Source organism: Nicotiana sylvestris, chromosome 3 (assembly GCF_000393655.2).
Source record: "Nicotiana sylvestris chromosome 3, ASM39365v2, whole genome shotgun sequence".
In the NCBI taxonomy this organism is placed as follows: domain Eukaryota; kingdom Viridiplantae; phylum Streptophyta; class Magnoliopsida; order Solanales; family Solanaceae; genus Nicotiana; species Nicotiana sylvestris.
The window spans coordinates 190825987-190840489 of NC_091059.1; the positions used below are offsets into that span (position 1 = coordinate 190825987).

The 14503-nt window shown below is 26.3% G+C and overlaps 1 protein-coding gene across 1 annotated transcript; it reads right to left on the reverse strand.

Annotated features, from left to right (window-relative positions):
* Window positions 1–10756: 10756 nt before the first annotated feature.
* LOC138888509 (uncharacterized) lies at window positions 10757–11242 on the reverse strand. Its single transcript, XM_070170379.1, has one exon. The coding sequence runs from the start codon at window positions 11240–11242 to the stop codon at window positions 10757–10759; it is 486 nt and encodes a 161-aa protein (XP_070026480.1).
* Window positions 11243–14503: the final 3261 nt, after the last annotated feature.

A 14503-nucleotide genomic window follows, 5' to 3' on the forward strand; every position in this document is an offset into this window, starting at 1 on the left:
AGTGTAAAATACATTAAATTTCAAGAATAAAAAATTACAATTCTCAATGATTATTAAAAGGAAAATAATCAACACATTAAGTCAGTTGGTAAACTAATAAAAAATCATGTGACAGTATGACAATATTAAGTAATGAGCAATACAATAACTATAAGCAAAGAACAAAAAGAAAAAAATATGTGGAAGGATAAGACATTTGAACTTGAGATGTAAAATAAAGTTTTAGTAAGAATTTTGTTAAAATAATATGATTTAATATGCTCAAACAAGATAGATCACAACGTGGCATATTTAGTAGTCTTTAATATTGATCGTGGGACAAAATGCAAGTAATAAAATCAAGAGTTTATGTTGTTACAGATTTAAAAAAAATAGTTTATCCACTACGAGATTTGAAAAATAATTTCATGTCCTCTTCTTTCTTAATATCTAATGATTATCTATAATTTTTATATGAAAGTTTAAATACTAAGGTTATTTGCACATAACCTAAATTATACAAATCATAATTTGACTTAGTTTGTGTCCGCGCATCGCGCGGGTACTAATATCTATATCTATATTATATTAAAAGGAGAGTAGTATGCATTGTGGTTAAGCCAAGTGGCAAGCTAAATGGAAGCCACTTGGCAATTTTAAGATAATATTAATAATTAGAAATTATATATAGAAACATAATTAATGAAAGTAGTTTAATGAATCTTATACATAATCTAAATAGATCTTAGACAAATATAATCTATATATCTATAATTAAATTTATATGTGTATTTGTATCTATATCTATATTTATATTTATATATTGATCTACTCATAGATTTTTTTCTATATTAGCTAGAAATATGGACGTGAAAAATTAATTAAAAATTATAATAAAAAAATAAAAATATATAAAGACGTAAATTGAGATAACCTATAACTATTTATACTTTGGAGTAAGTTAAAATATAGAATAAAACTAAAATTTACTTAAGATATTAACGATTTATTGAGTTTAAAAATTAAATAATTTCAAGCAGCAAAATAAGATCTTACATAAAGTATACAAATTATTTATAAGGTAAGAGAAAAATTAAATAATCAATAAAAGATATTTTAATAACAAGAATAACAAATTCATATTAATACTGATAAATCGTGCAAACGAATATTTTATACGTAAATATTACTACAACATTTAAATATAATGTGTTCGAACAATTAAGAAAAATATTTTTCTATGGTTATATTTGAATTAAGTTCAGTTAGTTTAAATTTGAAAGCATAACATAATTTTTTAAAAATATGGTCCAATTAAAAAAATAGAATGATAAAAATTATTTGAATTTGATATGAGAAAGTTTTTAAATTTTTATCTATATTATATTAGAATGAGTGTGGCAAAAATAAATACTAAATTCAAACAGGCTAATAAAAATTCATATGATAATGTAATAATATTAGGTATTGAATAATATAAAATCAAAAATAATGAATAAATAGAGAAAAAATAAAAATTCAGATTTTTATCATAGGAAAAAGGGTCAAACTTATTTAAATTTCAGATGAGAAAGTTTTTTATATTATACTAAGAAAAGTCATAATATAAGTCCATTTAACTCAAGTCTAATAGTTAAAATCAAAAACTAAAAAAATTAAACAATAAAAATAAATTAGAGATAATGTAAGGACATTTATAAATCATAAGTTTAGAAAATAAAATAAAATAAATATACAATACTTAAAAATATTATTAAATTTTAAATAATTTAAAATTTTCGAGCAATGTTTTTAAAACAAAATAAATATTTATTTCATAATTAAAAAAATTATATATTTATCTTATGTTATTAAAGAAAAATAGTTGATAATGATATTAAATAAATTTACAAGTTAATGAAAAGCCACATAAAATGTAATAAGACTATATATTAGATTAAAAAATAGCAAAATTATGTTAATTATTAGAAATTTACTATTAGAAATTAAACGAAAAGGCTATTTGAATTTGAGATTAGAAAGTTCTTAAAACTATGATGCGAATGCTCAAATTATGGATAATACCAGGAAATTGAAGTCTTACTTATGAAAAATAAAACAATAATAAAAAATAAAAATTTTAAATGACAAAATAAATTTCTAGTATAGGTAATTTTACAAAAATTAAATTTGTATCTTAAAACTAAAAAAGAAAGAAAATTTATGTAAAGAAATAAAATGACAGTGAAAATATTATTATAATATTTAGATATGTTCAAACAATTACAAAAATATTTTTCTATGATTAATATCTGAATCGAGTGCAGTTAGTTTGAGTTTGAATACATAGCATAATTTTTTAAAAATGCGGTCCATTTTAGAAAATAGAATGATAAGAATTATTTGAATTTGAGATGAGATTATTTTTTTGTTTTTTAAAATATTATGTAAAGAACTAAAATGATAGTAAAAATATTACTACAATATTTAGAAATAATGTGTTCAAACAATTAAGAAATTTTTTCTATGATTAAATAAAATTTTAAAAATACAAAATAAATTTCTAATATTGGTAATCTTACTAATGGAAATTAAAAATTAAATTGTATCTTATAGCTAAAAAAGGAAAAAAATTTAACTGCATCTAATACAAAATTAATTATAAGATAACTCAATACATTTGGAACATGATAATCAAATAACTTATGTATTAATATTTTAGACTAATTAGAAGTTACAATTTAAAACAAAATATGACATTATTTTGGCTGTAGGTAAAACATTAATATAAAAACTAATTAACATTTGTAGTAGGAAGAGAATGTACATAAAAAAAATAGAAGTAATGTGAGGATACTTATACTTTAAATTAATTTAAAAATAGATAAAATAAAATAATTAAATTATATTTAAAAATATTATTGATAAATTTAAATGATTAAAATATTATGAATAAGAGGATAAAAGCATAAAAATATACCGAATTTCAAGAAGAAAATATTTATTTTTATTAAATACTATTAAAAGGATAAAAAGTAAGACATTAATTTAATTATAAGATAATAAACAAATTATATGATTGTATAATAATATTAAATATTAAATAATACAATAACTATAAGAAAAGAACAAAAAAAGAATTTATGTAAAAGTGATGTGATGAATAGGATATATTTGACTTCTAGATAAAAATAAAGTGATAATAAGAATTTTGTTAAGATAATATGATATATTGTGCTCGAACAAGATAGATCACAATATGACATGTTTAGTATTCTTTAATATCGACAGCGGAACGAAATACAAGTACCAAAATTAAGGGGTTAGGTTGCTACAAATATATATTAAAAAGATTGGTTGTTCACTACGTGATTTGAACAATAATATCATATTATGTTTCATAAATTCTCATGTCATATAATTTTTATCTGAGAGGTTTATATTTTAAGGTTATTTGTGCATGATTCAAACAACCTACATCGCAATTTGAAATAATTTGTCCGCGCATCGCGTGGGTACTGATACTAGTTATATTAAAAGGAGAGTAGTGAAGCATGGGGTTAAGCCAAGTGATTTAATGAGAAAAAGCCACTTGGCACTTTTAAAATAAAAGTTAAATATATTTTATGACAAAATCTAATATAGATTAACAGGATTATAACAAAATCTAATCTAAATTATTCAAGAAATGTTTCTATAATTAAAGTTCTATTTAAGGAATATTCTCCCTTTAATTTTGGTCCAAGTGATAAATGAAAGGAGTGAATTTAACTGATTTTCCTTCATGATATATTTCCAACTCAAGGTTTAGTTTATGTGATATTATCCCTTTAATTTAGGTGCTTAACAAAATATTTGGTTTGACTTATATGATATAAACAACGTCATTATTTATCTATATTTATATTATAAAACTTTATTTTTATAAGGGACGGTAATTTACAATGTAGTTAAGTCGGGTAACATATTAAGAGTAAGACACATAGCAAAATTAGGACAAAGCTAATAAAAATTGCAATAATTTTTTTTGAATTAATAAATTATATTTATATATCTATATCCATAGCAATATTCATATCTATATCAATAATTTTTAATACATAAAGTAAGAGGATGGTTTGTATTGTGGTGAAACCAAATAGCAAGCTAATAAGAAGTTATTTGGCAATTTTAGGATAAAATTAATAATTACATAAAATAAGAGGATGGTTTGTAATGTGGTGAAACCAAGTAGCAAGCTAATAAGATGTCATTTGGCAATTTTAGGATAAAATTAATAACTAATACTTAGAAAAAATATTAATAATGGAAGTAATTAATATCAACTCTATCCTAAATTAAACGTAAATCTTCTATATCCCTCTTCTTTTTTTTTTTTTGGTTTGTTTTGTTTTTCATTTTCAGCTTTTATGTCTTATAATAGGCTATTACATACCAGACTTAAGAAAGTTAAAATAAATAATCGTAATAATGAACTTTACATTGGTAGATTGCTAAGAAATATCAAATTGTAGATAAGGCGACATAATTGAAGTTTAATAGATAAAACAAAAAAAATTGAAGAATAAAAATAAATTAGAAATAATGTGAGGATACTTATACTAATAATTAGTTTTGAAATTCAAAAAATAAATATGCAATACTTAAAAAAATATTGACTAATTGAAACAATTTAATAATTTAGAGCAATAGTATAAAATAAATTAATATTTATGCAAGAATAAAAATTTACATATCTATTTATATTATATTTGGATAATTATATTAAATGAAATGAAAAGTTACTGAAAAAACACATGAAAATGTGATAATGAAATGATTTAAATAAATAAATTAAATAGCTAGATAATATAATATTATTGATACATTTAAATGATAAAAGAGTCCCAAGTAAGAGGATAAAGCGTACAATACATTAAATTTCTAGAATAAAAAATTATAATTCTCAATGATTATTAAAAGGAAAATAATCAACACATTAAGTCAGTTGGTAAACTAATAAAACAATCATGTGACAGTATGACAATATTAAGTAATGAGCAATACAATAACTATAAGCAAAGAACAAAAAGAAAAAAATATGTGGAAGGATAAGACATTTGAACTTGAAATGTAAAATAAAGTTTTAGTAAGAATTTTGTTAAAATAATATGATTTAATATGCTCAAACAAGATAGATCACAACGTGGCATATTTAGTAGTCTTTAATATTGATCGTGGGACGAAATGCAAGTAAAAAAATCAAGAGTTTATGTTGTTACAGATTTAAAAAAAAAATAGCTTATCCACTACGAGATTTGAAAAATAATTTCATGTCCTCTTCTTTCTTAATATCTAATGATTATCTATAATTTTTATATGAAAGTTTAAATACTAAGGTTATTTGCACATAACCTAAATTATACAAATCATAATTTGACATAGTTTGTGTCCGCGCATCGTGCGGGTACTAATATCTATATTATATTAAAAGGAGAGTAGTGAAGCATGGGGTTAAGCCAAGTGACTTAATGAGAAAAAGCCACTTGACACTTTTAAAACAAAATTTAAATATATTTTATGACAAAATCTAATATAGATTAATAGGATTATGACAAAATCTAATCTAAATTATTCAAGAAATGTTTCTATAATAAAAGTTCTATTTAAGGAATATTCTCCCTTTAATTTTGGTCCAAGTGATAAACGAAAGGAGTGAATTTAACTGATTTTCCTTCATGATATATTTCCAACTCAAGGTTTAGTTTATGTGATATTATCCCTTTAATTTAGGTGCTTAACAAAATATTTGGTTTGATTTATATGATATATGCAACGTCATTATTTATCTATATTTATATTATAAAACTTTATGTTGATAAGAGATAGTAATTTACAATGTAGTTAAGCCGGGTAACATATTAAGAGTAAGACACATAGCAAAATAAGGACAAAGCTAATAAAATTTGCAATAATTTTTTTTTGAATTAATAAATTATATTTATATATCTATATCCATAACAATATTCATATCTATATCAATAATTTTTAATACATAAAGTAAGAGGATGGTTTGCAATGTGGTGAAACCAAGTAGCAAGCTAATAAGAAGTCATTTAGCAATTTTAGGATAAAATTAATAATTACATAAAATAAGAGGATTGTGTGTAATGTGGTGAAACCAAGTAGCAAGCTATTAAGAAGTCATTTGGCAATTTTAGGATAAAATTAATAATTACATGAAATAAAAGGATGCTTTGTAGTGTGGTGAAACCAAGTAGCAAGCTAATAAGAAGTCATTTGGCAATTAAAGGATAAAATTAATAATTACATAAAATAAGAGGATGGTTTGTAATGTGGTGAAACCAAGTAGCAAGCTAATAAGAAGTCATTTGGCAATTTTAGGATAAAATTAATAATTAATACTTAGAAAAAAATATTATTAATGGAAGTAATTATTATCAACTCTATCCTAAATTAAACGTAAATCTTCTATATCCCTCTTCTTCTCTTTTGGGTTTGTTTTGTTTTTCACTTTCAGCTTTTATGTCTTATGATAGGCTATTACATACCAGACTTAAGAAAGTTAAAACAAATAATCGTAATAATGAACTTTACATTGGTAGATTGCTAAGAAATGTCAAATTGTAGATAAGGCGACATAGCTGAAGTCTAATAGATAAAAAAAATTGAAGAATAAAAATAAATTAGAAATAATGTGAGGATACTTATATTAATAATTAGTTTGAAATTCAAATAAAATAAATATGCAATACTTAAAAAAATATTGACTAATTGAAACAATTTAATAATTTAGAGCAATAGTTTTAAAATAAATTAATATTTATGCAAGAATAAAAATTTACATATCTATTTATATTATATTTGGATAATTATATTAAATGAAATGAAAAGTTACTGAAAAAACACATGAAAATGTGATAATGAAATGATTTAAATAAATAAATTAAATAGCTAGATAATATAATATTATTGATACATTTAAATGATAAAAGAGTCCAAGTAAGATGATAAAGATACAATACATTAAATTTCAAGATTAAAAAAATTATACTTCTCAATGATTATTAAAAGGAAAATAATCAACATATTAAGTCAGTTGGTAAACTAATAAAAAATCATGTGACAGTATGACAATATTAAGTAACGAGCAATACAATAACTATAAGCAAAGAACAAAAAGAAAAAAATATGTGGAAGGATAAGACATTTGAACTTGAGATGTAAAATAAAGTTTTAGTAAGAATTTTGTTAAAATAATATGATTTAATATGCTCAAACAAGATAGATCACAACGTGGCATATTTAGTAGTCTTTAATATTGATCGCGGGACGAATTGCAAGTAATAAAATCAAGAGTTTATGTTGTTACTGATTTTTTAAAAAATAGCTTATCCACTACGAGATTTGAAAAATAATTTCATGTCCTCTTTTTTCTTAATATCTAATGATTATCTATAATTTTTATATGAAGTTTAAATACTAAGGTTATTTGCACATAACCTAAATTATACAAATCATAATTTGTGTTCGCGCTTCGCGCGGGTACTAATGCTAGTTGTGAATTAAAGACAAACCAGTTGACAATATAGAGCATTTCTAATATTTTATATTTTTATTTTCTATACTATTGGCCAATAGTACAAGGACTATTTTTTGTATTTTCTTATTCATGGTTCTTAATTATTACATGCTGTGTCATTAGTGTCTGTTACCATATTTTATTGTTGTTACTATTACTAGTAATCGTACCCGTGCGATGCGCGGTAAATATTAAAAAAAATATTAATTAAATTAAATTATGATCGGGTTGGTTTTGATCTTGTTAGACTGTATTGCTTTAATAAATTTAAATTGTCATCTTATTTGTCAATACGATATTCCCAATAATAAAATCTCTATTAAATTAAAGATACTTATATAGTCAGTGAATAACTTTGTTGTTCTATATTTTTCTTTATTACATTATCCGTTGTTTAGTATTATTACGTTCTTAATAGAAATTTTTATTCGTATATTACTTTGCTTACTATTTTTGTCTGCTTGCTTTCTTTTTATAATATAAGAGAAGATATATAATTTATTATTGTTGAATTTTATTCTGTTGTTCTTAATAATATTATCTAAATTTAATGAATAAAATCTCTATTAAACTAAAGGGACTTATACAGGCAGCGAATAACTTTTTGTTTTGTATTTTTCTTTATTATATCATCCAATATTTAGTATTATTATATTGTAAATAGAAATTTTTATTAGCATATTACTTTATTTAATATTTTTCTCTGCTACTTTGTTTTTGTAATATAATAGAATATATATATATATATATATATATATTAATCATGTAATAATTTTTATTTTAAATTTTATTCTATTGTTCTCAACAATATTGTCTAAATTTTAATGAACAAATTCTCGATTAAATTAAAGAGACTTATGTAGTCATCGAATAACTTTTTTTATTATGTATTTATCTTTATTATATTACCCATGTTTGAGTAGTTAATTTTAGGTAGTTAATTTCGTTGTGTCTTTTTTATCATTTTTTCTTGTAAATAATTTTTGAATCTCCAAAATTGTTGGAGCTTTGTCCTAAATTTTGTCACTTTGTTAATTTTTTGATGTTACATTTGGAATTATCACAATGATTTGCTTCTCCTATTCTATATAAATAGAATAGATATTGTTTGAATTTTAATGAATAAAATCTCTATTAAACTAAAGGGACTTATATAGTCATCAAATAACTTTTTTGTTATGTATTTCTATGTATTATATTGTCCAATATTTAGTATAATTATTATATTGTTAATAGAAATTATTAGCATATTACTTGTTTAACATTTTTGTCTGCTAATTTTTTGTAATATAATAGAAGATATATATTTTATTACTCTTGAAAATATTTTTTTTTTTAAATTTTATTATATTTTTCTCAATAATATTGTTTGAATTTAATGAATAAATACACCTTTTATTTCGAAATAGAAAAATAAAAATGATTTTAAAAAATAAAATAAAGAAATTAACTAACCTAGACCAATCCTCACCCATGTTTGAGTAGTTAATTTCTTTGTTAATTTTTAATAAATATTTTTTTTGTTATTAACTAATTGTGCCATGTGGCCTTTTCTTATTGCTTTATATTTTTTTATTTTAAAATAATTTTAAAACTCCAGCTTGAAAGTACTCCCCAATTCTAGTTGGTAATTTTTTATTTTTTATATCATTTTTATTTTAAAACTCCAACTTGAAACTACTCCCCCATTTAAATGGGTAGTTTTTCTTCTTTTTTTTTTTTGTTTTTTTGTTATAGCCATTTTTTTTAAAATAATTTTAAAACTCCAACTTGAAACTACTCCCACCCATTTTGAATTGTAGTTATTTTTATATATATTTCTATTTTCGTTTTTCTATTATAACTAATTATAAGATATTTATATTTATTAATTCAAATAAAGTAACCAATTTTTTTATTTTTTTTATAGATATTTAAATTCAAAAATAATAACTAATTATTAACTAAATAACTAATTAGTAGCTAATTATGTCATGTGACTTTTTTTTAGGCTGCCACTTGGTTTAAGGAGAGGACTTTGTCCTCTCCTTTTAATAATATATAGATATAGATTATTATTACATGTTGTGTCATTAATGCTTGTTACCATATTTCATTGTTGTTACTATTACTAGTAATCGTACCCGTGCGATATGCGGTAAATATTAAAAAAAATATTAATTAAATTAAATTATGATCGGGTTTGTTTTGATCCTGTTAGACGTATTGCTTTAATAAATTTAAATTGCCATCTTATTTGTCAATACGATATTCCCAATAGTAAAATCTCTATTAAATTAAAGATACTTATATAGTCAGTGAATAACTTTTTTGTTCTATATTTTTCTTTATTACATTATCCGTTGTTTAGTATTATTGCGTTATTAATAGAAATTTTTATTCATATATTACTTTGTTTACTATTTTTGTCTGGTTGCTTTCTTTTTGTAATATACGAGAAGATATATAATTTATTATTGTTGGATTTTTTTTTTAATTTTTAATTTTATTCAGTTGTTCTTAATAATATTATCTAAATTTTAATGAATAAAATCTCTATTAAACTAAAGGGACTTATACAGGCAGCGAATAACTTTTTGTTTTGTATTTTTCTTTATTATATCATCCAATATTTAGTATTATTATATTGCTAATAGAAATTTTTATTAGCATATTACTTTATTTAATATTTTTCTCTGCTGCTTTGTTTTTGTAATATAATAGAATATATATATTTTATTAGTTATGAAATAATTTTTATTTTAAATTTTATTCTATTGTTCTCAACAATATTGTCTAAATTTTAATGAACAAATTCTCGATTAAATTAAAGGAACTTATGTAGTCATCGAATAACTTTTTTTATTATGTATTTATCTTTATTATATTACCCATGTTTGAGTAGTTAATTTTAGGTAGTTAATTTCGTTGTGTCTTTTTTATCATTTTTTCTTGTAAATAATTTTTTAATCTCCAAATTTGTTGGAGCTTTGTCCTAAAATTTGTCACTTTGTTAATTTTTTGATGTTACATTTTTTTTTGATAAATAGTGACTTTCTATCATTCCAAAAAACAGCTTTATAAATCAGGTAGATGCTGACCATCTATGTCTCTATCTTCTAATTACACTAAGTCTGATGCTCTAATAACATCTCTACTGTGTTGCTATTTACATCAGCTTAAAGCTTCACCTAGCCTAGGAAAGAAACAAATAGATGCATTTTGCATATTTCAAACCTAGGAGCCTAATGGAAAATAGTCTAATTCTTGCAATGCTCCTTGCCAGCTCTTGATTGTCCTTCCTCTGGTATGTATGCACATTACAATCTCTCTGCAAATACTGTTCTCTTTGAGTATTCCCCCTTGAAATCTAATCACATTCCTTTCCGTCCAGATTGTGTATACCAGCATACCAAATACATATGCAACAATTGCCCAGTGACCAGATCTCTTTTTTGCAACCCTGTTGATCCATTGGACCTCCTCATGCCAAGTCTGAATAGGTCTAGAATGGACTAGCCATTTGAGCAGCCTGGTCCATATTTCTCTTACTATTGGACAGTCAAAAAATAGGTGTTCAAATAGTTCATCAGATTGCTTGTAGAAAACACAATTCTGGGACACTTGAACTCCAAATTTGATGAGTCTGTCCACTGTTGCTAATCTTCTCTGTAGTGCCAGCCATAGTATAAATTTGTACCTAGGATGTAGATGAGGTTGCATAGTGATACTCTTCCAAGGTACCTTTTGTAGTTGAGGAAACTGCATGTGGTATAACTTTCTTATACTGAACTTCCCTCCCTTTTGTATTTGGACAAGTCTGTTGATCAGATCCCCCTGAATTCCTTGTAATTCAAGAACAAGGTTCCTTTTCTCCATTATCTTTCTGACCACCCAAACAACATTCTTGGGTATTGGACTGCTCTCCACTGTCCTGTTTCCTATGTAGAAGGTGTGAACCCATCAGATCCATAAACTGTCCTTCTTCATTTGCCCACAGGTGTTTTGCAATTGCTGCTTTGTTCCAGTAATACATATTAATTACATTTAGTCCACCTGCGGCTTGTGGCCAGCATACTCTATCCCAAGCAACTAGTGCTTTCTTGGTGATAGTTGTTGTGCCAGACCATAAGAATGATCTACATATGGCTTCAATCATCTTCAATATCTTCTTAGGCAGCAGAAAGATTTGAGCCCAGTATGATTGTACCCCAAACAAGACTGATTTAATTAACTGGAGTCTACCACCATATGAAAGCAATTTTGTTGTCCAACAGTTAATCTTCTGTGTAATCTTCTCTACTAATGGCCAACATTGGATGATAGAGAGCTTCTTGGATGCTAGTGGCACACCTAGGTACCTAAATGGCATAGTACCTTCAGTGTACCCCTATTCTTGCATAATGTCTTATTTTGTGCTGTCTGAAATACCTGCTAGGTAGATGGAGCTTTTTTTTTTGCATTTGCCTGGAGTCCAGATGAGCTTGAGAATTTGAGAAATGTCTGATGTAGTAGTCTGATAGATGTAATGTCAGCTTTATAGAACATCAGTAGGTCATCATCAAAACAAGTGTGCATTGCTCCCAGTTTCTTACATCTGGGATGGAATTTGAAGTTCATGTTTTTTGCCAGTTGTGCAAGTTCTCTCTGCAGATACTCCATGGCTATGCCAAACAAGTAAGGGGATATAAGGTCACCTTGTCGAATGCCTCTTCTTCCTTGAAATGGTTTTGTTAGTCCTCCATTCATGTTGAGGGAGTAGGTCACTGTGGTGATGCATTCCATTATCCAGCTGACAAATTTATAAAGAAAACCATTCTTTAGTAGCATTTTTTCAAGGAAGTTCCAATCTAAGGTATCATATGCTTTCCTAAGGTCAACTTTTAAAACACACCTTGGGGAGATTCCTTTCCTGTTATATCCTTTGAAAGCTCATGAGTAAATAAAATGTTGTCTGCAATGCTTCTTCCTTCAATGAAGGCTGATTGTGACTCCCCAATGAGATCACCTATTACACTTTTTATTTTGTTGGTGAGTACTTTGGTTATTATCTTGTATAGAGTGGTGCAACAAGCTATAGGTCTGAACTCTTTTACTTGGCTGGGGTTAGGCACTTTTGGAATAACAGTGACTGCTGTACAATTCATGCCTCTATGCATTTTGCCTGTTTCAAAGAATTCCTTGACTGCAGCACATACTTCAGACTCAACTATAGTCCATTGTGAAGTGAAGAACTCAATTGAAAAACCATCTACCCCTGGGGCTTTGTCATTGTCATCACTTGTTTTAAAATGAAACTCTACATTCTGAGGCCTTAAAAACCTCTCTTAGCATCATCTCGATTTGTATGCACAGTCCAGGCGCGTAGCCGGAAAGCCTAAATGTGAAAATCTGTGAAAAATGATAAGTTTTGACTATAAAATTAATTAATTTGACTTCGGTCAATGTTTTGGGTAAACGGGCCCGAACACATGATTTGACGGTCCCGAAGAGTCCATAGGAAAATAAGGGACTTGGGCGTATGTCCGGAATCGAATTCCGAGGTCCCGATCCCGATAAATGAATTTTTGAAAGAAATTATTTTCTGAAAAATATAAAGGGTTTTGAAAGTGAAATATTATGCGAAACCTGTGGTATCGGGCCTGTATTATAGTTACGGAGTCCAGTACAGGTTCAATATGATTTACATGTGTTGTCGGTAAAGTTTGGTAAGAAACGAAACCCATTTGGCGTGATTCGGACCTTAAATGCAAATTTGATGTTTAAAGAAATTTTGAGAAAATTTCATTGATCTTGAGGTTTAATTCGATGTTCGTGACGTTGTTTTGGTAATATAAGTACACGAATAAGTCCGTGGGATATTTTTGATGTTGTGTTTATATTTGGTTTGGAGCCCCGAGGGCTCGGGTGAGTTTTTGATAGGCCACGGGATGCATTTTGAACTAGAAAAGTTACAGATTTCAGCTGTGCATAGCAGGCCTGCAGGCTGGCTCGCAAATGCGATATCGCAAATGCGAGTGGCTGATCACAAATGCGAAGGAAGCCAGGCTAGCTCAGTCTCGCAAATGCGAGATTTCTCTCGCAAATGCGAAAATCCCTGTCCCAGCCTTGAGTCGCAAATGCGATGAAGTTGTCACAATTCCCAAGTCACAAATGCGATGAGCTATTCGCAAATGCGAAGATCCTATTTTCCTGAAGGGTTCACAAATGCGAACCCTGTTTCGCATTTCCTAGCTTAGTAGAGGTCAGGGTTCCCAATTTGCAATTCCCATATTAGAGACCTGCAACTTTTATACTTAGACGATTTTAAACCCATTTTTCATATTCTCTCAAAACATAAACACACTTAAGCGATTTTTCAAGGATTTCTTCTTCTCCAAATCAATTGTAAGTCATTTTTAACTAACTTCCTTCAATTCTTAACATCTTTTAACATGATTTTAACTTCAAATCAATGATTTTCATGGGGGAAATTGAGTGTTTTGGGTAGAACCTAGGTTTTTAAAAAATTGGGGATTTGAACCTCGATTTGAGGTCCGATTTCATAACAAATTATATATTTGGGTTCGTGGGGGAATGGGTAATCGGGTTTTGGTTCGAACCTTGGGTTTTGACCATGTGGGCCCGGGGGCAATTTTTGACTTTTTGGACAAAACTTTGGGAAATTCATTTTCATGCATTCAAATTGATTCATTTAGCATTTATTGACGTAATTAAGTAACTTGTGACTAGATACGAGCGAATTGGTGGTAGAATCAAGGGGTAAAGCTATAATTGAATCTTGAGTTATGTTTGTGGCATCGAGGTAAGTGTTTGGTCTAACCTTAGCTTGAGGGATTAAGAGTTGTGCCATATTTGCTATTTGTTTCTTGTTGAGTACGATGTATAGGCATGGTGACGAGTATCTATACGTTGGTGTCAAGCATGACCGTGAGTCTTATATTGTGATTTTCATGACTTCGTTGTATTATTCATGCCTTGGTG